Below are 26,128 nucleotides of genomic sequence, written 5' to 3'. Positions count from 1 at the left end.
TTTTTGAGCAAGGCTTATGCTTCTATCCAGTCTGGAAATTCAAGTTATTTTTGCTTGATTCCAAGTCTTGGAGCATTTATAGTCATTTCATGATGGCAACAACTTTAAGCACTAGGCAAAGCCTAGTTGAGTGTAGCAGAACACAGCAGAACGGGGAGAGGGAATGCTGGGTGAAGCAGAAGGAATGGATTTCAAGTCTCACGATAGTCTTAGCCGAAGTTGCATATTGTAGCTTTAATGGATGACTGGATTACTATTTTGCAAGAATTACGTTTTGTAGAATACTGGAGCCTGCAGTGTACATGGGTGCGCAAGGGGTGATTACTGAGCCTGCTGCTATAGACAGAATTAAACAGAGCTTTCCAGAAAGAAGAGCGATTTTGACAAAGGGACACTGGGAGTCCTGCAATGAAATCATACAGCACAGACAGTATTTTTGTTGATGGCAATAAATTCCAGGATAGTGTCAAATTTGATTTGTGAAGGGGGCTGAAAAAAACCACAGTGGTGAAAGTTTCCACTGGACGACCGTTTAAGGTTTAAGGTCATATAATTAAGGATAACTGTCAGAAAGATTCTCTTTATTGCAAAGTGCCAACTCACTCACCCAACTCACTTAAACTAATCACTTTGATTTATTTGTTTATTGGGGTAGGTGATTCGTCTTCACACTTCCCGTCTCTGTCTGTGTCCATGTTTAACATCCTCCATCCCTCACACTGAGCTAGTTGTTGTGTCTGTGCAGCTCAGTAGTTTCAGCCATGCAGTCAGACTTCGCAGCTGACAGCTTGTTACTGTGCATGAACCCACTGTAGAATTGACCCCTTGTGTGACTGTTTATGACTGACCTCTGACCTCCTCCTGTCTTCGTAGTGCTGAGTATCCGCGGCGCCCAGGAGGAGGAGCCTCCAGATCCCCAGCTCATGCGGCTGGACAACATGCTGCTGGCTGAGGGCGTATCCGGTCCAGAAAAAGGTGGAGGCTCGGCAGCAGCGGCAGCTGCAGTGGCGGCCTCGGGAGGAGCCGGGGCAGACAATTCTGCAGAGCACTCTGACTACAGAGCCAAGCTGTCCCAGATCAGACAGATCTACCACACAGAGCTGGAGAAGTATGAACAGGTGAGAATGGAACTTTATTGTGTGTATGAGAAATTGTATGCTGATTACAGGAACAGAGCTTAGTAATAATATTCTTTAGTACTTTAATATCAGCATTGGTTTCAGTGAAATTTACTTACTAAGAGATTACAACTAAAAGGTCTTTAGATTTTTATATATATACGATATAAATAATTGGGAGCAAGGCTTACCCTCCGAAATAATCAGTGACTTTCGGTTATTTCTGCTCGATCAGTTCTCATTCATTGTAACATCAAAATGAAGACCACCTGAAGAACTGGGAAGTGTATGGCAGACGGCAAGGAGTGGGAAGGTTGGAACAGAGGGGATGAAGCACCGTGCTAACCAACTTAATTTTATATTGTAGCTTTATTTGATTAGGAAACTAATACAAAACTATTTTGATAATCATTGCAGGGTTTAGTGCACTTTCCACATAAAAATACAAACCCAGCTAACTGTTTATAATATGTTGCTGCTTTGTCTTTTCCCACATCAAATTGAATGATTTATTATGTTTTCGACAAAAAATTTCAGACAAAATAATTGATATCACTTTGGCCTTCATAATTGCCAAAAGCCTCTCCTTTTGAATCCAGGCTTTTATTCTTCCTTGATCAGCCAAAATCGAGTGGCAACTCTTGCAGACTCCTCAATATAAATCACTGTCAATTAGAAATTACTTAAGGTTGTGTTTTTGCCCCAGAATAGTCCATCATATGCAGTATGTTGTCTTGCTCTGTGTAGTGCACGTATAGGTTTAAAAGTCTTTTGGGGAGGTGAGGGGGGAGATTTCCTCTCATTGCCTTGATAACCGCTGCATTCATGACAATAGCCTCCCTTTCAGATGAATGTGAGTAAGACAGATGAACACGCAGATAGACAGACACAGACAAAGCCTGACACGGCTAAATCCAGAGAGGGATCGACATGAGGAAGGAGAAATAAAGAAGAGGAGACAGTAAGAGACACAGAGTCGGAGTGTAATATCGTAGCAGATTCACGCCCGGTGTCACACTTGGGGGGGGGGGGGAGATGAATAAAACGTCGTGGCATGTTCGTCTCTCAGGGTGGCTATGCTGTGAAAAGTGTGTGCCTGAGAAGGGAACAGCTGTCATTGGCTCCTCTCAACACACTGCCATCACTGCTTCTGTTAAATATGAGAGATTTCAGCACTTATATCCCCCCAAGGCTCTGTGAGAACACTCACCCTAGAGCTACTTTGAGCTGGATTCTTTTTAGATATTTGATATGGCCACATTGACAAATTGAGGTCCCATTCACATGTCTCCTGACCTTTATAAGGAAGTGTTTCGGCGCATAATTCCTGATCAACCCCTGTGTTTTTATATTCAGGCTTGCAACGAGTTCACCACCCACGTGATGAACCTGTTGCGGGAGCAGTCACGTACGCGGCCCATTTCGCCCAAAGAGATCGAACGCATGGTGGGCATCATCCACCGCAAGTTCAGCTCCATCCAGATGCAGCTTAAGCAGAGCACCTGCGAGGCCGTCATGATCCTGCGCTCCCGCTTCCTCGATGCCAGGTGTGTCTCTTTGTCTTTGTTGGGACTTTTACATGCTGTACCACGCTCCACGCTGCAAATAACCTCCTGATTTAAATAACCTCATCATGTGCTTACCTCTCAGCCTCATATCCATATGAATGGCGGATGTAGGAGGCCTATCATGTTACAAAGATGCTGTAACACATGCTGTTTTGCTTCTTAACACACACACACACACACACGCAGGGCTGCTTTGCATCTATTGATGCTATTTGGACTAGCATACCAAGCAACACTGTCCAATAAGAGCTCCCTCAATGCTACACAACGTTAACTGTTTCCCTTTTTTTTTTAATGTAATCGCTTGTTTCTTTTGATGCGTGCTTTGGATTTGCATACATTTTACCAAGGATAAATCTCACTCAAAGTCTGAGTTGGAGGCATAACATTTAAATGAGGCATGCACTCCCTTACAAAGCTCCCTATCTATTCTCTTGCAAATGATTGTGGTGGTGCAGGAGCTAGGCGAAGGCAGAGGGAGAGAAATGGGAAAGCTTTTACTGTTTGAGAGGCACTGCCATGCTCAGCCCCACTGATTAATCTACTGGCTGCTGAAGCCCATGCTGTGTACATTTACATATTCTCAAGCAGGCGTTTGGAGTGAGATTTTAGCACAAATCTCCTCACCGATGGATACACGCAAAGAGATTTTTCAGGGTTCCCCTCCAGCTTATGTAAAGCCCTCGTTAGATGTGCTACATGCAGACATGAACTGATAGGTTGCAGAGGGTCAGTCAGCTCAAGTGTTATGCTAAGGGTTCAGGGAGGGTTTGTTAACATATGCAATCTTGATTTTGTTTATTTTTATTTATTTATTTATTTTTTCTGATAAAGTATGAGTTGTTTTTGTACTGCCATGCATACCATGTATTGCAATCCCTCTTTCTTTTTGTAATTTACTGTCACTCAAAGGCAAAAAGAAAGCCACAATTTATAATTAAAGAAAGATAGATATATGTTGTATAACGTCTGTCTTGTTGCTTGTAGCAATGCTGTATAGTTCCTCTACACTCTACAGAAGCTTTTAGTATTTTTGAGCTTTTGATTTTACTTCAGTCTGTAAAACAGTCTCACTGCTGCTGTTAACCTCTTGGCCAGGAAACAGTCACACAGCAAACAGACAAAGTTGGCAACTAGCTGGTAAACATAGAGGTGGATTTCCAGAGAACCTGGCCGCAGACAAACATGGCGGACTGTTGAGGACAAGGATTAGGCAATAGGGTGGAGTAATTGGGGTCAGTGAAAGTCCTTGGTTAAAGCTATAATCCCCAGAAACTTTCCAAAAAGTGATCTGTGATCTTTATCTACAGCCAGGTCCTTCGCAAGTGTTGGGTTTGCTGAAGTTAATGTCATAGTTTTCATTCGAAGGATGGAAACAGCCATGTTTGCAATTTACAACAAGGCAATTCAATAAGTAGATGTACAATCACTCAACTGAAAACATAACTGCACTGCCCCCAAGTGGCCAAACAATCAACAGGTTTATAGAATATACAGTAAATAATACAAAAAGGATTGTTAATGCCTTTCTTAAAATGTTCTTCATCCTTTTTTTAAATAAATCAAAGTTGTATCTTAATTTAATCCAACCACAAGCAGCTGTGATAATTTAGACCAAATTCTTTTTCCAAAGATTAAGTTCATACGAAAATCAGACCGGCCAACCTTCTCTACTTGATACAGCATGTAACAAATACATTTCATTCAGTACCAAGCAGCTATTGCTTTGTTCACTTGCTCGTAAACATAACTGAAGTGCAGCACTTCTTACCCAAATTGTTCACTTGGGACCTGACAAAGCTGAATTGCAGTTAATTTGAAAGTTCAGTGTGGCAGAGGTTTTTAATGTCAAAGCAAAATCACGGGGACCCAAAGAGACCTCATCCTTTGAAGTGTGTTATGCTACCAACCTACTGCAAAATAATGCAGCCTAGGTTCTAGTTATTAAAAAAAAAAAACATGGTTTAATAGATTGGCTTTAATTGTAGAGTGGCATTTCCAACACTACATTTTGAACAAAACAATAATTTTAAATATTCAGCAGGCTCAAACTAGCATGCATAACATGTGGAGCCTGGAATAAACTCATATTTACCGGTGAATCAAACTTTATAGCTGCACTCAGAGAGCAACCATAAAGTCTGAGACGGAGGAAATGTCTGAATTTGAGGTTGATGTAAGAAGGGAATAAAATGTGGAGCGTCGAGCTGTAGAAATGTTGGACTTAGTCTGGAGTTGGTGACTTGCAATCAGCCATAGAGTCTCTCAGGTTTTTATCACCTGTAACTGAGTGTTTTCAAAGTCCTTATGAAGAAAGACGCTGTGTTAGAACACAATGCCCACCGGGTTCTAATCCTGTTCCCCCTCTGATTCTCTCTTTGCAGACGGAAAAGACGAAACTTTAACAAGCAGGCGACAGAGATTCTGAATGAGTATTTCTACTCGCACCTCAGTAACCCTTACCCCAGCGAGGAGGCTAAAGAAGAGCTGGCAAAGAAATGTGCCATCACAGTGGCCCAGGTACACAACAGATCAGTAACACCCCCCACCCCACCTGTACGCAGAACAGCGAATAGAGGCTGATTTGTAATCTCAAGCAGCTGTGAGCGTCTTGGCAAGTAACCTAATTAGTCTTTTGACTGTCATAAATACCGACAGCTCCTCTAATCTTTCAGTAGTACCTTTCACTGTGACAACAAAGGACTCAAAGTATAAATATACCATGTCATAACTTTTTAGTTCTGTAAATCAGACCAGACAATGCTATTTTTGACCAGTGTTTCTAATAAAGCAACACAAGCTACAGCCAGCACTGCTGCTGCCTTAGTTGTTATCTCATCATAGTGCATATTCTTTTTTTAACAATAAGCAGAAAATAATAAATCCAGTGGTAGTAAAAATCACTTCTATTCATTTTTGCCACATGAAATGGACACAGTCAAGAGAAATGTAATTAGTAAGTTATTTTAAAAAGCCCATATAAAGAAAAAAAAAAACCAAGTAATTCTTTTAAAACATTATTGAAATAAGTGGTGTTTTGGTTACTAATCAACCAAGTGCCGAATTCTTAAGCTTTGAACTACTAAACTGTAATTTGCATTTAGCACTGAAGTTACTGGCAGAACTATTGCTTGAGTAATAAAATTAGTAAACAAAAAGACCAATAGATTTATCAGCTGTGAAAATGTGAAATGAATAGTTTCAGTTCTGTGTGGAAGTAATTAGCAAACAATTAGCCTCTGAGAATTAGCACTGCAGCCATTTGAAGCATGTGCAGTGATGACTTCCTATAAATCTTGCAGTAACTCGACGAACATCTGAAGACACTGAGATGTTTGTGCAAATGAAGCTGACGAGCGAAAAATATTTAGGCCTTTTTTTTTTTCTTTTTTTTTTCCCTCATCTTTGCATTCTCAAGTTGTTTCAGTCCTGGGAGAATTGATAATAAGGAAAGCAATGACAACACCAAGGTAAACAGCAGTTTGTGTTTTGAATCCATCATTTGGGGAATGGATTGTTTTCTCAATTGGTTTCATTAATTCATACCAAATGATTTGAGGATGCATCTGGGCCTGATTGTGGAAGCTGCTCAGAGGCTAAATGATTTGTAGAGTTTCCATTTCTTGGCCATAATAAAGGCAACTGTTTACCTACTCTGTGTATTGGAAACTTTGCAGGATTGATTTGGTTTTCATTTTAATGTTGTTTATCATTAGCGCTGGGATTACCCCCCTGGCTTCATCTGGGAGTCCATTAGCCGTAATGGGCGTTAGCGGATGTTGACTGATTGGTGCTTGCGTGAGTTCTGATGATAGCTGCAGTCACGGTGACATAATGAGACTGTTATTGGCAATCATTCCATTCTGGCACTAATGCAGATTCACAGCACCAGTCTATGTAGCCCCTACCTCTGACAGAGGCTCTCCGCAGTGTTACACGTGCCATTAAGGCCATGCGAGCTAAACACTACCATGAATTCTCTGAGAGGATCTGTAGGTTAAGATTTCGCGAAGAAATTAAACTATGTTCTCTTATTTGTCTGCTCAGGTTTCCAACTGGTTTGGGAATAAAAGAATCAGATACAAGAAAAACATTGGTAAGTTCCAAGAGGAAGCCAACATGTATGCTGCGAGAACTGCCGTGAATGCGGCTAATGCATCCTCACATGGGAGCCAAGCAAATTCACCCTCAACTCCAAACTCTGCAGGTGAGACAGGAAGTCCCTGGCTCTGCTCAGCTACTAGACGTGTACCTCCTTCTCTGTGCAGTACTACAACAAAACAACTATATCGGTTTATGATCAGTGTGAGGCTATTTCAGTGCTGGTGCTGGTGTAAAAAGGAATGAAGAAAATAGGAAGTGATAGGTTCTTGTACAAGGAACATGCCTAGCACCAAGTAATGCACCAACATTATGCTGAACAAGTTCACATTTTCCCATTAAGAAGTAAAACTTGACCGCTAAAGAAAAATAGTGTCAGGCCAAGCCAACCTGAGCCCCATGCCAAGTCTCCATATCCTTACTGTCCTCACTGTCTTACTCTCAGTTAATGGAAAAGCTTCTTTAACTCTGTGTTCATAATGTTCTTCTGCACTGACGCTCAAAGGATAAGTCTGGTGATGTTGTGCATTTTGCTTTTTTGTCAACTAAACACACGAAAAGACAACGCCGGCAATGACTTGATCCTAATTACGTCTGATGCGGTTTATCTAATTATTTCATTGTTGTCCAAAAACATAAAAATAATAAGTATAATGAGCCAAACATGACACACACACTGTAGTTACTATTTTCCTATTGTACTGAGTCAAACCCAAACTGAGAAAATAAGGTCACATCAGACTTATCTTCTGAAGCTACAGTCCAATATTTTGAGAAATGTCTGTTTTTGCTGTCTTACTTTCAGTCCTTGGTTGTATTGCCTAACCTCGCAAAAGCAGCTTGTGCTTAAAATCAGTCGTTTGTACTTGTTTACTGTTCAACAAATCATTAGGTTGGGTCAAAAGGTTTGCATTCCCTTATTTATTATAATAATAATAATAATAATAATAATAATAATAATCAATACACATTCAACTAATTGTTCTTTTATTATCAGAAGTAATAGAAACGTTTTACTAAAATAATGGAAACAACAGTACATCAGTGCAAATGTTAAATTAATTAAGGAACAATTGTACTAGCTGTATGTGCAATATTATGTTGATGGGGGGGGGAAATTATTTGTATAATTTTTGATAATTCAAAAAATGCAAAGCAAACTTTTTCACCCAACTGTAGTTAGTTTTATAAGAATGTTTTTTTCAAATTTGAAGAAAAGTAGTGGTTCCCCGCAGCTTCTACAAGACCAAACACAGGTGTTTGGTATTAAAAAAATAAAATAAAAAATTGTCTTTAACTCTGTTGCCAAGCAGGTACCTTTGTGCTAATGCTGGACTGCTGTTTCAAGTCTTTTTTCCCCCCCTGGTTTTACCCATTTATGAACTTTGAACAGCACTAATATAAAAACGACTTGCTTATTTGTACAGTTACTGTTAAACCTCTCAGCACCTCTTATATTCGGTGTATATACAGCCACAGCTTTTCTGTCCTTCCATGTTTGCCAGTTTCCTCTTGGCTCCGTTGTCCCGCTCTAACAGAGCCTGTCTGGCTGCCAACTAACCTCTGCATGGTGCTCATCCAGGCTGGTGCCTGGACGGGCCGACTTGCTTGCCCCTGCTTGCTCTCTGTCTCTCTGTGATTCGACTGCTCCCTCTTGCCTTTCAGGTTCTGCTGGTTCTTTTAATATGTCAAACTCTGGGGACTTGTTCATGAGCGTGCAGTCTCTCAATGGGGACTCGTACCAGGGGGCTCAGGTGGGAGCCAACGTGCAGTCACAGGTAGGGCCCTGCAGCAGTGCAGCAGATAATACGGGGTCAGTGGTCCTTTTTCCATGACTGACTTTGTGATTTGTCATTAAACAAATATTAGCAATGGCTACAGTGGAATCAGTTTGGACAATATTTGTAATAATCACAATTTTTGATATGGGCAAAATAATCCTCAGCTGGAGCAATGTTTCTGGCTGATGTGGGGTTTTTTTTTAAATACTTTTTTGACAACAAGAGACGTCCATTAAGTACATCTGTGCCTTGATTGTGGACGACATAATTAATGTAGAAAATGAAATACTTTAAACTAAGCCGTGTGACGACACATGCAAATGTAGTAACCATCTTAAACAGTGTGTGAATGCTCCCAAGCTGGAATAATGGGAGGTTTTTCTGATTCTGCCAACATGAGCACATAATCATGCTTTTAGAAATTGTTTCCTTATGAAACAGATTTAAATGCTATCTAATGATTTTTATATATTTTTTGTCAAACCTCTATTCCTATTGCTTTACTTTTACCTAACAGGAGTCAATGCTACAGTCCCAGTTAAATGTAAATGTAACAAAGCAGCCATTGTTGTTATCAGTGACACCTGTGATTTTCTGCTATGGCAAATCTAAATGTCTCCGGTGGAAAAAGGACGATACATATTTGTACTGACCCACCTATAGAGTCTCTTCACAGTTTTAAGGGAAGAATATTTCTCACCTATTCACAATGTGAACTTTTTTATTTCAACCAGAATATCTAAATTTCCTTTTTGCTTGATTGGACCTTGTTGTCTCCGAGGATGTAGTGCTTGCAGATATGTATTCTTGTTCTCTCTTGTTGTCTTGACATCCCTTCCTCTTATTTATTTTTATTTTTTTGTGCATGTCTTGTGTTGTCTCTGACCTTGCTTTGTTTGTTGTCTATGAATGTTTCAGGTGGATACCCTTCGCCATGTTATCAGTCAGACAGGCGGATACAGTGAAGGACTCACAGCCAACCAGATGTACAGTCCGCAGGGCATCAATGTAAGGATTCTTTTTTTTCTCTCTCTCTCTCTCTCTCTCTCTCCTTCCCAATTATTTCAAACCCATAGGGCTCACAATGCCACTTAGTAGGACTTGTCTCTGCTCCGTGGTCACCTAGTTGATTGCTTCTGGATCGCTTGTGCCACGGGCAGCATGCTGCCCGGCACACGCTGGCATGGGGCCGGCCACACACATGCAGAGCTGCTGTCTGAGCCTGTCATGTTCGATAAGGTCTGGCGTAGCACCTGCAGCCACGTATGGTCAGCCGTGAGCAAACTGCACAAACAGGTGACACCTCGTGCACTGGACTGACCACCTGACCTGTGATTAGCAGCCCTGGAGCCAGAAGCTCCCATTAAGGCCTTGCAGGAGACAGGGCTGCTGTCTTGCTAAAAATAAAACTTCATGCCGCTGGAAACAGCTCCCCATGTGCTATAGGGGTGTGTTCCCCTCATGTTTGTATTTTATTGCACCACAGTTCGGGTATGGAAGTGGGGGTTGAGGAGGGGGCGGCGGTTTGCTAGCTGGCGGCTGCAAAACAATAGGGAAATTCACAGCGACAAGCCGTGTCGTAAAGGGGAAAATTGATAAGACAGACACAAGGAGAGCAGAGTGTGGACTTGGGACAGCAATCCAAGCGCATTGCTCAGATCATGTTCCTGCCACATTAATGGGCCTGACAGCGAGCCACGCTGAGAGGAAGAGGACGGTCACAGCCGCGGCTGGGCTCCTCCACTGACGTCGTCGTGCCTCAGTGACCGTATGATAATCAGATGAAATGTCTCCCGTATAAAAACATGTATGTGTATTCAAATAGGCTTCCTGGCTGCTCCGAGCGCATCCCGCAGCCAGCTGTTCTAACCCCGAGAGGCTGCTAACGTATTCAGGCCCTGTTCTTTCTCAGTCCTTTGACCTCACAGATATGGTTCTCCTTGGACGCCTGCTTGCTCTACCACATCCTACACAGCCACAATATGCTGTGTTATTCACTTTTATACCCTGTAAAGAAACCCTGCGATGCATAATGGAAGAGCAGGATATCTGTCTGCCAGGCTGTTTGCCTGTGATTTATGTAGCTAAACAGAGAAAGTTTGGACTTTCTGGCTCCTGGTTTGCCTTTTGTACTATAAGCACAACGGATTTACAAGTGTTTTTCATTAAGGTTTTTTTTTTAACTTTTATGGCCTCTTTAAGGTACCACAGTATTAGGCATTATGCATTTGTATTTATTTATTCATTCATTCATTCTCCCCCGCATTACATCATCTGGAGGAGTTTTGAGTTCAGATGATATTAAGGATTTCTGGAGTCCAACTAAGTCTATACCCTCTGAAGTTTGAGTAACCAGAGGACACTATCGGAACTGAAAAAGTTCTCCAGATGATGTCATGTGGAGGAGCTTTGCAACAAGAAGCAGTGGGAAATATTTAAATATAAAAACCAGATGCAAGTTTCCTACCAATCAATCATATATATCTATATCTCTCTATATATCTATATTTATATATATATCTAGAGAGAGAGATATGTGTATATAGATATATATATATATATCTTAAGGAAAAGTTGTAAATCTGTCAAGTTGCCATTTTAATACATGCACAGCTGCATCCAGGAAAATTGTTTCCTGACATTTGAAGAGTGATTTTATGAATGAAGGGAGGGAAAAAATTAGAGAGTTGAAGTGAAATATGTTTGCTAGAATAAAGACTGGATAATGACTGAGAGCGAATACACGATTCATGCTGTGGATGATTATAGCCATAATTACAGTTTTAAAACAGTGTCACCAATGTCAGACATTCTCCAGTCGGACCCTTCCCCTTTTGATTACACACTACTCTCTGCTGCCTTAAATAACAGGCATGAAATGAAGGGCTGTTTATGACCATTTCCAGCTTATTCTGGTGGCTTGAAATTTACCATTAAAAACCTAAATGCTCTTCTAACAGGCCCGTGGAAGCAGAGCAACCCTCCGTGAGCCCCTCATTGTATGGCAATTCCAGCTGTCAGCGTCATAATTTCTACATATGATGTTGATTGGGGTTGTTTTGTTTTAGAGCCATTTTTATACAAAATACATAGTATTCATGTTGTTTCAAATGACAAATTTTTTTTTAGTGCATTTCCTTTATTATATGAATTTGTGTACGCAGTGTGTGATGGGGTACAGATTGTAATTCTCTCCACTTATTCTTGGTTGAAAACACAATTTTGTTTATGTCAGTCTCGTTCTGAAACATTAGTAATAATTTGGGCTACGTTAGCCTTTCCTCCAGTCCAGAAGCTAATTTGGCTTAAGGCTTTGTGCCTAGTGTTCCATCCTACCTTTATACACTACCTTGGCCTTAGGACCCTGCTGCTGTACTTCTCTGTGATTGACCTTGTCACATTGAATAATGAATCTAAACAGATATAAATCTCTCCCACTCCCCTCTTGTTTATCTGTATACGTTTTTTTTTTTTTCCCCCAGGCAAACGGCGGCTGGCAGGATGCTCCAACCCCCTCATCAGTGACTTCACCCACAGAAGGACCTGGAAGTGTTCACTCTGACACCTCTAACTGATCCTCGACCCCCATCGCACCTTTGTCCTATGCCCACATACCGACCCCAACACTGCACCCCCCGGTCGCATCTCCCAAAACTTTAACCCCTGACCCCATCGGGACTGGAGGTGACATACTGTCTGTAGTCACAAGGCGGGACACAGTTGAAGAATGGGGTGACATTTTTACCACTGCGGACAAAAGTTTTATTTTTCTTATCTGGACCACGGCCACATTGTTAGCAGCCTGCACAGGGGACTCGTATCCACACTTTCACAGTTTGTACAGTTTCCACCTGATGTCCATGTCTCCTCTTTGTATTTCTCCTCCATCAGATCCTCACACATTAGGCACAGTTACTGTAGCAGCATATTGCCCCACGTCTTGTAAATTGAAACGCTTTCACACTACCTCTATTCGAAATAACAGAACATTTCAAATGCTCCACTTTTACAAATTCTTATGATTATTGGAATTTTACTGTACACCCCACCGTGTCCCATCATTTCACCTCTTGTCTTTTTTTTTTTTTTTTTTTTAAATTTTCCCAAATGTGTTGTTTACCTACAGTGCCAAAGTTCAACCCTGGAAGTCAATTTTGATAATGTTCCATTACATGTTTTTATGTCTCATCCTCACATTTTTCATGGCATCCTTCATTATCACTTATCTGAATCAGGTAATATCCAAGTACTCAGCCTCATTTTTATAGAGTTTGTATTCAGAACTGCTACAACCCACAGTGACATGGTATGGCGTTTCACATTGCGTTGCCAGAGTAATAGGTAGGTTTTACTTCTCATATGCAAAGAATTTACAGTTTTTACCGAAGCAATTAATAGATTGAGTGTGATTTGCAAGGGGACTGTAGTTCTGTCATGCAGGTTGGCTGCAAACAATATTAAAAGAAAACGTTGACCTGAAACACCAAATCAGTGAGCAGCAATTATAGCAAACAAGTATTGACTGAAGCACAATAACATGTATTGGTTGAACTCAATGGGTCAATTAAATATCAGCGGCTTTTGGCTTGTCCCTTAAAGGGTCCCCACAGTGGGATGTGTTCCGCTCGAGTGTTGTTGTTTTTTTGTTTTTTTAGCACCCGATGCCCTTTCCTGCCGCATCCCACCCATTTTATCCGGGCGGGGGCCACACCTGGTGGGGTGGGATTCCAACCCCACTGATCCACCAAGCCCCCCACTGTTGAACTCAAAAGTGCAAAATAGGAAATAATACAAATTACATCTTATGATTTGAGTAGATTGTATGGAAGAAAAAGAGCGTACATGTAGTACGTTATTAGACACGGTCGGTGTGTATCAGAGGAATCAATGTAGCCAAATACTGCTGGTAACCAAATCCAAAAAACGAAAACTGTAAAACAGATTTTAAAGTGTCGTGCCATGGAAACGTAACTTATTTCATGTTATTGTTCTGAATTCACACTCGCGTTCACATTAATGAAATTCTATTTGGGTCTCAAACCTGAATGTGCAAAGGGATATTTTGAGCACGGAATATATTTTTGTCTTTGTTAAAACGAAACACTTCTTTCCATCAGAAACATACACCTTTATATGCATACATAAATCTTTTTCTGTCCCCAAAATGTCCTATTGTAAGCTCAGGATTGAGGCACGGCCCTATTTACGTATGTACGAACATTGGTTATTCATCGTGTAATGCCTGTCCTCTGTTAACATGTTCTAGCTTATTTTATAACCCGCTACTATCAACACACACCAATCCAAAATGTGAATCTAGATTTGTGACCTTTGTTATCTCTACTGTACAGTATGTTGCCTAACATGTATACATGTATGATTCCAATAGTCCCTATGAAATAGCAGCATTTACACACTTTGATACCAAAAAAAAAAGAGAAAAAAAAATGGCAGAATTTTTATCCTCAACATTGGGATCAGCTTTATTGACATTTTGTGTTTCCTCTTCTCGAAGGATTTTATTATCTGTGGTACTAGTGAGCGTCTCACGATGCCTCAGTACGCATTCTGTATTCAAAGCCAAAAAAAAATGCAGTTGGAATACAGACCTTTTTTTTTATTGATTAGATGGAAACAAATACCCTGATGGCACACAAATCCAGATGATGTTTGGATATATTTTTATGTCTCCATTTTGTGAATAATTCATCCTTTTTTTGTTTAGTTTTTTTTTTGTTTTCATATTATTTTGCTTTGCAACAGGACTGTTTTTATGTTACTATATGTGAATTAGCCCAAGAATGCTCTATATACAGTATGTAGATATGCACCTTTACTCTTCTTTTGCATCTTTGAATTTGGACAGTAGCCATTTTAACGCAGCTCGATGCAGAACCTCTTGGACTTATGCTCTAATTCCACTTTTATTGTTTTGTATTCAGAGTACCGGCATAAGCCTGCCTCCAATATGCCTACTGTCTGAACGAAGGTGACGTGAAAAGGTAGTGTTAAAAGTGCCCTCTGGCATTGTTTTTAGCATAATCAAACCCTCACTGAAAACAAAACTCAATCCAGACACCCCAGTCAGTCATAAAATAGCCTGTCAGTTATCAGTGTGTTTGTATTTATTACCACATGTATGAAATCATGGATGTTTCAGAGCTACAGTGTGGAGGTCGACCTTGGCACGATTAGACCCAAACAGACTCATTTTGGATCTTTTCCGATCCTCAACCCGCCTGCTCAGTATTACAGTCGAGAGGCCGAGCACTATTTCAAGTGCTGCACAGACCCTGCCTCAGTCGTGTCTTCAAAAGTCATTGGAGTGAATTGACAGCACTGGCCACGCAAGGCAAACACAAGGATTGTTTTTGCACCTGTCAGTATATATTAAAAAAAAAGAAAAAAGAAAAAAAAAGGCTTAACTCTACTTTTCACATTGCCTGTCAGATATTATCGAAGCTTCATGTAATGATGCTTTTTAGTTTTGGAATATAAAAGGAAAAGAGACATGAAAAGAAAAAAAAATGAACAATTTGTAAAACATAAATGTTTTATTTGTTGCATGTCCTTTTGTTCTTCAATAAAATAACGTACTGCAGTGTTTTGAATGTTAACTTCTTTTTTATAAGGAATTCAGAGTGAAATCGTGGAGCCTTTTTCTTGACAGGTTTTAACTTTTAAGATCTGTGCATATGTAAAAAGGTATCAAATGGAAAACTATCGTCTTTTTAATTCCAATTCAAAACCTGTTTTCTGTGGAGAAAATAGCCGAAAGGTGTAGGTTTTATGGTCTCTTAATTTGTACTGGCAATGCGTATCCCAAATAAATAGTTTCTTTTGTTGAATAAATTGCAGTTTTTGTCATGTTTTCATGCCGATCGGGTGTTTTTCTTGTGGGGTGCTTTCTCTCCAGACTTTTGTAACGGGGTCAGGGTCAGGAGTCACTGTAGGATACAAGTTTACACGTTGCAGACTTGTCAGTCCAACACCTCTGGATAACATGCACGTCTCACTTCCAACTACGCTGCAGCACGGAGGCATTTCATCACCACTAACATGGCGCCGGAGCTCGGCTGAGCTGCCGAGGGTGTGAAGGGGACATTTTCACAGTTTTCAAAGTGAGTGAAAGCTGTGCGCTCCTGGCAGACAGACGCCTCTTCTACCACCACCACCCCCCCCCACCCTCCTTCCCCAAACCCAGTGTTTCCTCTGAGGCATGGTTAATGTGCGCTCCCTGAAAGAGGCGGAATCCACACTTATCTCTCTCCTCCAGATAAAACCAGACATGATGTCTGATTCGGCTCCTCCAATTCATCCCTCCGCTGCGAATAAACACAGGAGGAAGAGGTTGAAACATTCACTTGTGGATTAGGGAAAAGGTTCCCAGGAGCATCCAAATTCAGAGAGCGTGACAGAGACTGTGGGAGTGACATATGCAAACGGGATCAAATGTAATTACATGGAGAAGCCTCCTTGTTTTCTATCAAACGGCTTCTTTTAGCCACTGTTTGAGGAATGAAAGGCAAGAGGTGCTGGACGTGTATAATTTATTCATGCGCTCCTACAAACCAAAAGGCATTGTGAGGTTGATTCAGTCATTACACGGTGAAAAGGTGTAAATCCCCTTCTGAGTAAAATCAGTGTACGTTCTATTCAATTTCCGATTCCTTGGAACAAATAAAGTGGTTAACGTGCTACACTGTGACGAATGCTACACAGGTTTTTAAGAAGGCGACGCTGATCATTATCCATTTTACTTAGTGTAAAGGTGCAAATCCAAGCAGGAACACAATCACGAGTTTTTTCGAGTCAGTTTTTTTTCATTAACACCTAAATGCTGCACAAGAAAATCACAATATTTCCTCTTCCTGCGATTTTGTGAAAACTCACTCAGCCTAAAATTCCACTGGCATGTGTTTTTTTTAATGATTCTGTTGACAAGTGTTAATAGCTTGATGTGAATTTGATGATTTGCATGTAGCAGCGTGCAGACTATTACCAGATTGTTTTAACATGTCGGTAGCACCTTTATGCTGTTATACTATTTAAATACTATTAAAACAACAGTCAAGTGACCTAGATGTCTGAAAAACAAATCAACACTGACTGGTTCACAATTAAGTGAAAGCTAAATTAAAAAAGTACGGAGGTCATGACCTTTATGACTTCTGTATATAACCTTTTAAAATAAACCAATCCTCCAAAACGTATCTTAGAATGGAGAGGAGCCTCCTGTGAATCAGACGTGTTGGAAATGCACTGGCAGCAGTGCAGAGATATTACTTCATAATCTTCCTGGTCAGTCAGGACGATGCACTTAACTTGGCCTGATTATAGTAGTTGCGGAACATTGTTATTGAGCGTTTTATAACTTTCTAAGAACTGGTTTGTTAAAAAAAAAAAAGAAAAAACATATATGAGCATGTCAGCAGAATTACACATGTTAGGGACATAAAATAACAGTTTACTTTGGAACTAACACAAAAAGATAGATACACTTTTCATAGTTAAAATTAAATATACAGAACTTCGGGCTTCCGTATGACATTAGGTCTCAGATTCACATTCATTTGAAAAGGAACCTCTCACCATCTGGATATTATTCTCCTGATTTTCACACCTTTAGGGGCCTGAAAGGTTTATTGTGTTTTATAGTACGCACCATGATAGATGAGATGGACAGACTAACCACTGGATGGATCTGTGTGAAACAGTCATTAATAGCCCCCATATATTTCATCTAGCACCACCTTAAGGCTGACAGTGTGTTGTTTGTGAAATATCATAACAACTACAGGACGAATTCCCACGATGTCTGTAACAAATACTCATGGTCCCCAGAGGATGAATCCTACTATTTAAGAGGTCCCCTGACTTTAGTCGAGCCCTCGTATGATATATTGTTCAGTTTCAGCGATCCACTGAGTCCTCCTGTGGCACCACGAGGTTGAAATGTTTACATTGGTTCATGTCAAGATACTTGGAAATCCAAGAGGCAGAGAGGGGTTCCCTATATCCCCAGGACCCCTTAGTGAGTTTAAAAAGCATGTTCACTTTGAGCCGATCCTCAGTGGTTCTTTTCATCACTGGAGTTTCATATCAATTATCATCGACCTGTCCGCAGCACATGTGGCATAAGCAGCCATGCTCTGGGCTCATGTTTAAATCAATGACAATCACAACGCTCATAAAAAGGCCGGCTTTACTCAGAACACATAATGTGCATCAGTTACATCAATGCCTGCCAGCATGATAGGAGCACACACACACACACACACACACACACACATGTGCCTGAGGGAAGGGCTGCTGAAGCATACGATGCAAGGTCTGAGGTCTGAGGGCACGATATAATAGAGAGTCTTTGTCTGCGGAAAACCCTCTACATTAATATGATGAAACAAGTCTTCGTCCCAACTGATAGATCTCATATAAATCACACTGTTGGGAAAAAAAAAAAAAAAGTGCAACTCCATAGACAAAAAAAGGTTGTGCAGTAATAGGGTCAAGTAATTAGTGGCTGTGGGTGTGTTCCAGTCAGCGTTGCAGATTTTCGATTTGGAAACTGTTCAGTTTGGCAGAGACTTGCTGCTGGAAAGCCTCAGTCTCATATTGCCTTTGCCACCCACAGATCTTTAATGAATTCCTCTGATCCCAACTTTCATAAAGAAGACATTTGGAAAAAATTTCACAGATCAGTACGCGTCATCTTAGCCTTTCAAGTTATTTCAACCGTGGAACACTTGAATTAGAAGCTGCAGTGTATTTGAGCATTTAGGGTGTGGGAGTTTAAGTCTGTAAAGTGTTTCTTTATATTTGCCTAAAGCTCCCATAATGAGCAAGATATGGACCTCATCATGTTCTTCAATTATAGGGAATAAAGCTCTTTCAAAGTGTGCCAGGAGCTACTCTTATTAGAGCTGGGAGAAAGTTATCTCTCTAAAACACAAATCAGAAATGAAACAATTTTGCATGTGTGTGTGTGTGTGTGTGTGTGTGTGTGTGTGTGCTGACGATCAAGGACGTTTGGGTGCAGTGCCGTTGTTACAATCATCACTAGTCACATCCAGCAACAAAAGTGGGATCATTCATGTAGATTCTCTTGCAGCTGAGGGCTAATTTGTTTTAGGGTTTGTCAGTGTGTTTTCGTCTTCTTAAATGATTTTCTTTGCATTTCTGCTCATAAAGTCATGTGTCCAATAAATTAATGTCGTGTATGAGTGGGACAGTTACCCCTGCTCTGCGTACCCTTCGATATAGCATATATTGTAATTTAGGAGGCAGCTGTCATATTGATTGTCTCCCACTGTCCACTGCGTGTCTCCCAGTCAGCCTGAATACGCTGGAATGTGGCGACACCACCTCTCTCTACACATCCGTAGTTCACAAATCCTAATGAATATTCAAATGAATAGTCCAGACAGAAGGTGGACAAGCCAGTGGCAGAGCTTGTGTTTCCCCTTCAGTTAAACACCGCTGACGCCACATGGTCTTAGTGACTTCAGGCGTCTTAGAGAAACAAAGAAGAGGAACAACAGGGTTTGACATCTGAGGGCTTCTAGTGAGTCCAAAATTATTTTTTATTATTATCGTTAGTTATAATAGACACAAGCTAAATCTAAATGAATTCTGCACTTATGACTCAAAAAACACAATATCTTAAATTAAGAACATAATTACTAAAAAAGATCATTAAATCAATAAAAAAATACATTTTAATATGTGATTTTAATCTACCTACGCCAGATACCAGATAGGCTGGTCAGTTTTAACAGCTAATGTATCTGGTTTACCATTTTTAGCCCATTATAGACTAAGTTACATATTGAGGTGATATGAAAAATAATTTGTCCCTCACAGCTTGGTGACAGCAGGGCTACACTGGGGTAATAGCTTAAAATAAGGTGGTAAAAAAGAGATGTGACATCTGGAAAATAAAAAGGTGGGGGAAATATCTCGGTGATCCCAAGGTAAGAGTGGCGTTTGATGATGGCTTATGACCTGTGCAGCGAGATGGCTTCACATCTGGAAGCCGTTGGAAGATGTTGTTCGTCTACAGATTATTACACAAAAACCAGCAGATGTGCTTCCAGGTAATTACTGAAGCTCTTGGTGTTTAGTTTCCACATTTTCACCCACGCTCTTTTTTTTCTCTCTTATTCCACTGTTTACATGAACTAATTGACACTTTTTAATAACCTTGATTAGGTATTAGTTTGTTAAATAGTTCCTACAAAGTTTTCATGTTGTTTTCCAAAAAAAAAAAAAAACTTTTTTCTAGTCTAATAAATTCTATGATATTCAAAAAAAACTATTATTCTGTCTTTATGATCAATGTTTGATGGTTTGGTAAAATGAATGTGTGGCATTCAGATTGAGATGCAACATGTTAGTTTCATGATGGTAAGGAGATTAATATTCTAATTGCATAATACAGAAGAGACATAACTGTCATGAGACTAGGATGCTGCCATGACAGCGGTGGCAGGGCCATGGTAGCGTGACATCACTACAGGCCAACGTGTCTCCCCAGGGAGTGCAATTTAAATCACTGCCTGCATCTCCTGCTCTTACAGTTTTTAACAGACTGCCTGTTTGGAAAATCAATGTTTTCTCTATCTAGCATGTCATGGAGATTTATGATGTGAGGTGGAAAACCTCAACAGAACACGAAAAGAACATACAGGGCGCGTTAGAAACCTCGATGCAAAAAGGGGTTTTCAAAGTCGACATGGTGTCATGAAGACTGGGATAAGTAATTGTTATCTCCAAGGAAATTAAAAAGTGCATGTTGAGAATTATTGCTCTTTTTTTGTCTACATACTTTTTTAACTATCAATTGTGTGTATTTTTTCATTTGGCATAAAAACTACTTCAACAACCATAGTGCAGATGCATATTGTATGACAGCAAACATCCCGAGCTTTTGCCTGATTAATGCTACTTACTATAAATTACACCTGCTTCACTATTGTACTGATTATTCTCAGAATCTTTTTGTATTCAAACCTATTTTGCCATTTATTTTAGTACTTCCACACATCAGAAAGCAACTAGCTCCTATTCATCTCAAAACACTAAAATAAAATTGCTTAAAATGTGTTTTAAACCAATCCATCAAAATGAGCATCACACCCACTTCGTATTGTTGCATTGTTGTTCATTAGTGTAGCTGTGTAGACTTTCCTGATCCTTTTGAAAGTACAGAAATGCAACATAGAATATAAAGATTTAAAGATGATCACCCTGATTGATTTACCTAATCAAATTTATTAACTAAAACAGGGAGAACTCTAAATTATTATACATTTATAGTCAAATATATGAGGCTAAGCATTTTCCCTCTGAGATTAATAAAGCTCTTGGAATCGTAAAAACTAAAATTGGAAGCAAAAACTCCCCAACTTTGGCAGAAACCTCTAATCAACCTTTCTGAGTTGCAGGATGTTGCCTGTTAGGTCTTTGTTTTAATTTAGACCTCGTCTGTGGACGCAGCTTTGACCTTGTGCAGCTTTGAGCCGTCTCAGCACAGCGTCTGACCATGGTGGCTGACACAGCGAGACGTGTGCCTGTTTGGGGACAGAGGGTGTATGTAGGTCAGCCATGGGCCTGCATGCTGTGACAGCAGCACGGTCACTGTGCTGTGCAGCAGGACAGGGATTGAAGTGGACAGAGAGAGCCGGCGTGGAGAGAGGCCCCCCTCACACGTCAGCACTGATGCTTCCTCATTTCCCCGCTTCAACACTTTGACATTATCAGGCCACACACAGCAACGTCCACCCTCATTATTCTCACCTTTGGTACTGCAGCAAAACGGGCAGAGAAAAGCTGAATACTGAACAGATATCGGATGACGTTGGAATGGTCATTTCATGGATACGCTCTTGTTTGGGGTCACACTAACGCAAAGACGCCAAGGATGTTCAATTCCAATGATGAAGAGTTTATTTTTAAATTGTTTTCGCTTACAATTTAAATATCGCTTAAATTATTTTGAAAGTGTAACGAAGGTACATGTAGTCAAAATGGCCATTGTGCAAGCAGAGAGTCTTCTTAATCTATCTTCAGTAAAAAAAAAAAAAAAAAAAAAAAGTAGCAGGAGTGGTTTCAAATAAAAGTGTGATCATTTCCACGGTGGTATGCTGCCATCTAGTGGCTGAAGCAATGTGGCTTAGATTTATCAAAAACTAAAAAGTTGGCTCCAGGGCAAGTCACAAATAGCCACGATTAAGTTGGATACAATTTCCACAGCATCATTTGACAAAACAGAAGTTGGTTCATCCAGTGAAAATAACATCATACAAAAGGTGACTTGTATGTTCTGTACATTCAGCCAGGAAAGAGATCATCGGTTGTAGGGATGCATGGAAGCAGATGCAGATTTGATGTTTGTTTTGATGCTGCTTGGCATTTTTCCTAAGAAACAGAAACAGAGAAGAGAAACAAAAAAAACAACAGTAAACATACTATTCCAGGGAGGAAACCAGAAAAGTTGTATAACGGTCACCATATACAATAAAAAAATGGTTTTGTGTGTCTCAATAATAAACTTAGCACATATTAAAAATCAATATGATCATCATCATGTTCTGCACACAAGGACTTAAAGAATCATTTTCTTCAGAGGGAAGTGAACAAGAGCGACAGAAAAAACTAGCATGTGTTAGTTTGCAGCAGCATCATCACTCTGTACATCAGTCACATTTATTCTGACCCTGCGTGATGAAAACATCATTTGTTATACAGTCTTATTGTTCTTCATGTGATTTTTATGTGATAATGCATTAAATCTTGTAGAATGAAATGTATTAGTTAACTTTCATATTTATGTTCATAACAAGCCCACAAGTTGTGACACACCAAGCAATAAAGAAGTAGCTCAGACAAAGATCAGTAATTAATTAATCAGTAAGTAATTGTCTTCATTCTTTGTCCTTGTTCCCTCATATGCTTCGTCATATATTTATTTAACACCACATCAGATGTTTGCTTTTCATGTGGCCATGTTGGCTGCATACAGTCGCAGCACTCAGGTGAAATACTAACCCAGCTCTCCAGGTCTCCTACCTGGCTGTCCTTGCTGCGGTGGAGCCACAGGTCCTCCAATACCTGCTGGCTGCCCTGAACCACTTCCAATTGTGACTTGCTGTAAGGTTGGACCTCCACTCATCATAGATCCTTGACCTGGGTGTCCAGGGGCCACCGGGCCCGGAGGCCTACATTTCGAAAGCCCCTTTCCAAACGCAACCGCTCCAACCAGTGCATTAGTGTCAGCAGGATTAAAAGACGGTTTGTTCTGTCTCATTGCTGAAAAAAAAAGGAGCCACGTCTGTTAAAAAAAAATCAACCCATTACCATTTAGAAATCCCATTAAGTCATAGCAAAACATACCTGCACTTTCTGAGTCTCTGTCCTCACGAGGATTATTCAGCTTCTCCAGCAGATTGGAACACAACTTATTCAATGTCTGGATCTGTTTCTGTCAGGGGAAATATGACCAGGGGTGTGAGGAACAATCTAAAATACCGTACAACATTTGAGTAAGACAGCTGGGACCCACACAAAGCCTACAACAAACTAACCAACCTGTGCCACCTCAGGGCCAATTCGTCCTGCCTCTGCACTTAGCTGTTTCTCCTGCTCCTCCACTTCTGGATCAGGTTTGGTTCGCAGGTAGTCCGGTACAATCTCATGGCTGAATACAGGGACACGTTGTTCTGTTAGTTTCTGTGGAGGAACAAGCAGATCAGAGAGGCTGCTTTCGAGAAGCAGATGGGTCAGTCAGTTGCTCTGATACTCACTGCTAAGTCTTCATCCCGGTCTGGAGACAGAAGCAGCGGGATTATGACCTGGTTGCGAAAGGATGGCGTCTTCTCGTTCTTGAGCAGTTTATTGATGGTGTTCAGCTGACCAGACAGAAGAGCAAAGTTGTCCAAAACAGAAGGCCTGAGGAGCACAGAAATAATCTCGGTATCTGAGGGGAAAACACTACACAAACCTCTTTACACCTCAAATCTATGAATGCTGGTTCCACAGGAGCAAAGCTGTTCTTCCTCACTGATGCTATTCAGTACAAAATCATTGAAAAACACTGAATGTGTTTCACTGTACATCCTTCATCATACAGACAAGATTCAACACATTGTTCCAATTTCATAGAAGAAATCTACACTTCCTTTCAGTAAAACATGGGAATTTCTAGATCAGTTTATTCAAGCTACAATCTATTGGTGAAAGTGTTTGTTTGTAAAGAATAGAAACTCTTTTATTAAACTAATTTACAAAACATGAATGTGAATAATAGTTTTAGGTTAAAATTGATTTGTAAAAAACACAAATACTTCAGAAAACAGTAGGAAAACTGGCCTAGAGTTGATTTTACTTCCCTATGATGATGCTAAAGTCAACATTCCATCAGGTTATTACTTCAGCAGAAATATAATCTGTTCGCAACTTCTCTCTGCATAAAACATTATAGAATAAAGAAATCATACACGATTAGTTACATTAGCTGAACTGGATAAAAACATAAACTTCCTTTCAGTTGTAAACAATGCACCAGTATGTCTGAATATTTTTACAGATTTAAAAAAAATCTCTCCTTATGGAATCTATATAGGGAACCAGAATTTCTTTTAATATTCCGTATAAACAAACACGGCTTCTTCAAAGGATGATTACTTTGCCAATCAAGTTAACCATACACACCATACATAAGCTTAATATTATGTCAACAATACATATAAAATACAGCAAATGTTAATATAGTAAAGCCACTTGTTAAATTCTATGTTTACAAGTCGACATTTTTTAGATCTCTTTGTCAGCTTCTTACTTAGTTGGACTTTTTCTCCTTTCACCTTTGCAGCATGTCAGTCCGCTTTGCTCAACTAAGCCTAATATCAAATAGTAATAATGTACAGTACATTTAGCATTTTTATTCACTACAATGCATAATGGACATCTGGGTATGGGTGTCATTCATTTTGGTTTAACTTGGTTTAAATATCTTTTAAAGGTGCACACTGAGGTATTGAGTTCTTAGGCGCATACTGATGTATTTAGGACTTTACAATATAATAGAATTCCTTCCTTACCACGTTAATCGTTCGTATTCATTTTCCAGTTTATAGATGAAACTGTGAAGAGCGTTTTTGACGTGAGCCACACGAGAAATGAGAGACTCCACCGCTGCCTCCAACTGCTTCTCTTCTCGTTGCTAAAGGTAATGGGGGGGGGGTGGAAAAAGCTTCGTAAGATTAAACCACACACTGCACACATTGTCCCTGTACCACTGTACCGCGATAGCAACACAGTAAAAAACACAGTTTGCTCTTGACGAAGTTTATTTAAGTTTCTAACGTTAACAACGCTGGTTTATTGGGTTTGCCAACCTGGCTAACTGCTAAGCTAACGGTAATTTGGTAGCGATTCTCCATTTAGCTCGCTGGCTGCCGCTAGCTTTACAGATAAGTGAACCAGAAGCAGCGTGCATCAGTAAAACTATAACATAAACAACAGACACCATAATGATTAAGCCTTTTGATCTCTATATTAACGTAAAACTGCATTACCTGCATTGTTGTAGTAACTACAACCTAACGGTAAAAATAACATCCGCAATTTTGTCCCAAGACAGAAATAGTTCCGGTTCACCCTTGTCAAAATAAAAGCCCCAGTTGGCGCTGGTGTGGCACATGTTGTCTTCACTACAGTAGAAAAAACACACGCTGAAGAGCTTTAAGAATTACATGGCTGGGACAAAAGGGGATGGCGAGAATAGAGGATTCAGGCTTCACACTAATTTTCAGTTACAGTATATACTGTACATCATAGTAATGTACAATATACATACACACACATTGATCAGCCACAACTTTACCAATAGTGGTCTTAATATTGTCAAGGAGGACAAGGGTCAGAATGACCACTGTAATCAGTCTGCAGCTACATAGACCCATACACAGCAACAGGTGACACAGTGTGTACAGAGGTGGTACAAGTACACAAACTCAGTAAATATAAGTGCAAGTATTGGTCTAAAACATGTTCCCTTTCAAGACCTTTACTCAAATAAAAGTACTAAGTAGGTTATCAGCAGTCTCCTTAAATTACAAAAGTAAAAGTACTCGATTAAGAAGAGTTTTTGTTTTAAATACCCGTGGTAAAAAAAAAGTACAGTAATTAATAAAACATACAGGTCAAAGATCACTGTTGGTAAAGGTGGAGATGATTTTAACACTGTGCTGACAGGTGTTTAACATTGAAATGTATTAGTTCAGAATATTTTTCTATAATTTATTAAAACCAGCAGGTGGCATTAATATTGTGGCTGATCTGCATATATTAATTATAAAAGAAATACAGTTATTCTAACAAAGGACAATGACTGGTCAATATAGAAACCAATGTTGAAAGTCATGTAATATTTTATCATATAAAATGAACTGGGTGGTTTCAATTGAAGAAAGCATTTACATTTCTATAAAATGTGTACTTATATTGCAAATAACTCCCTTTTGTTATAGAAGTTGTACCAAGTCATTTACTGTTCCCC

At 39.9% G+C, this 26,128-nt stretch overlaps 2 protein-coding genes across 5 annotated transcripts in view; one reads left to right on the top strand and one right to left on the bottom strand.

Annotated features, from left to right (window-relative positions):
* LOC137131831 (pre-B-cell leukemia transcription factor 1-like) overlaps positions 1–15,420 on the top strand; it is a 55,893-nt gene extending 40,473 nt beyond the window's left edge. Inside the window, exons 3-9 of one of the 3 annotated variants that reach the window (XM_067513630.1) lie at positions 874–1,118; positions 2,475–2,665; positions 5,071–5,206; positions 6,734–6,782; positions 8,453–8,565; positions 9,487–9,576; positions 12,051–15,420. In XM_067513630.1, the coding sequence (XP_067369731.1) occupies positions 874–1,118; positions 2,475–2,665; positions 5,071–5,206; positions 6,734–6,782; positions 8,453–8,565; positions 9,487–9,576; positions 12,051–12,143 (917 nt within the window). In that variant the 3' untranslated portion in view covers positions 12,144–15,420. Of the gene's footprint in view, positions 1–873; positions 1,119–2,474; positions 2,666–5,070; positions 5,207–6,733; positions 6,894–8,452; positions 8,566–9,486; positions 9,577–12,050 lie in introns of all 3 variants that reach the window. The other 2 variants (XM_067513629.1, XM_067513631.1) reach the window with 2 other exon arrangements.
* A 3,705-nt stretch (positions 15,421–19,125) lies between these two features.
* On the bottom strand, positions 19,126–25,240 carry med8 (mediator complex subunit 8). Of its 2 annotated transcripts, none has more exons than XM_067512550.1 (7): positions 25,146–25,240; positions 24,669–24,790; positions 23,373–23,517; positions 23,158–23,298; positions 22,963–23,050; positions 22,618–22,878; positions 19,126–21,987 (listed from the first exon to the last, which is right to left on the bottom strand). In XM_067512550.1, exons 1-7 carry the CDS (start codon positions 25,149–25,151, stop codon positions 21,917–21,919), a joined length of 834 nt encoding a protein of 277 aa, XP_067368651.1. In that variant the 5' UTR covers positions 25,152–25,240; the 3' UTR covers positions 19,126–21,916. The 2 variants fall into 2 exon arrangements, with proteins under 2 accessions (XP_067368651.1, XP_067368652.1); XM_067512551.1 differs by having other exon boundaries at positions 19,132–21,987; positions 22,639–22,878.
* Positions 25,241–26,128: the final 888 nt, after the last annotated feature.

This window comes from Channa argus, chromosome 8 (genome assembly GCF_033026475.1).
Source record: "Channa argus isolate prfri chromosome 8, Channa argus male v1.0, whole genome shotgun sequence".
Classification (NCBI taxonomy): Eukaryota; Metazoa; Chordata; class Actinopteri; order Anabantiformes; family Channidae; genus Channa; species Channa argus.
Note: the sequence above shows the minus strand (reverse complement) of the source record. Positions and strands in the feature narration are given on the sequence as shown.

Excerpts from the sequence above, each read along its gene's own strand:
- med8 (XM_067512550.1), bottom strand. Across the intron at positions 23,299-23,372 it reads ACCGGGATGAAGACTTAGCA|AAACTAACAGAACAACGTGT; the intron begins GTGAGTATCAGA and ends GTTCCTCCACAG. Across the intron at positions 21,988-22,617 it reads TAGGAGACCTGGAGAGCTGG|GAAAAATGCCAAGCAGCATC; the intron begins GTTAGTATTTCA and ends TCTGTTTCTTAG.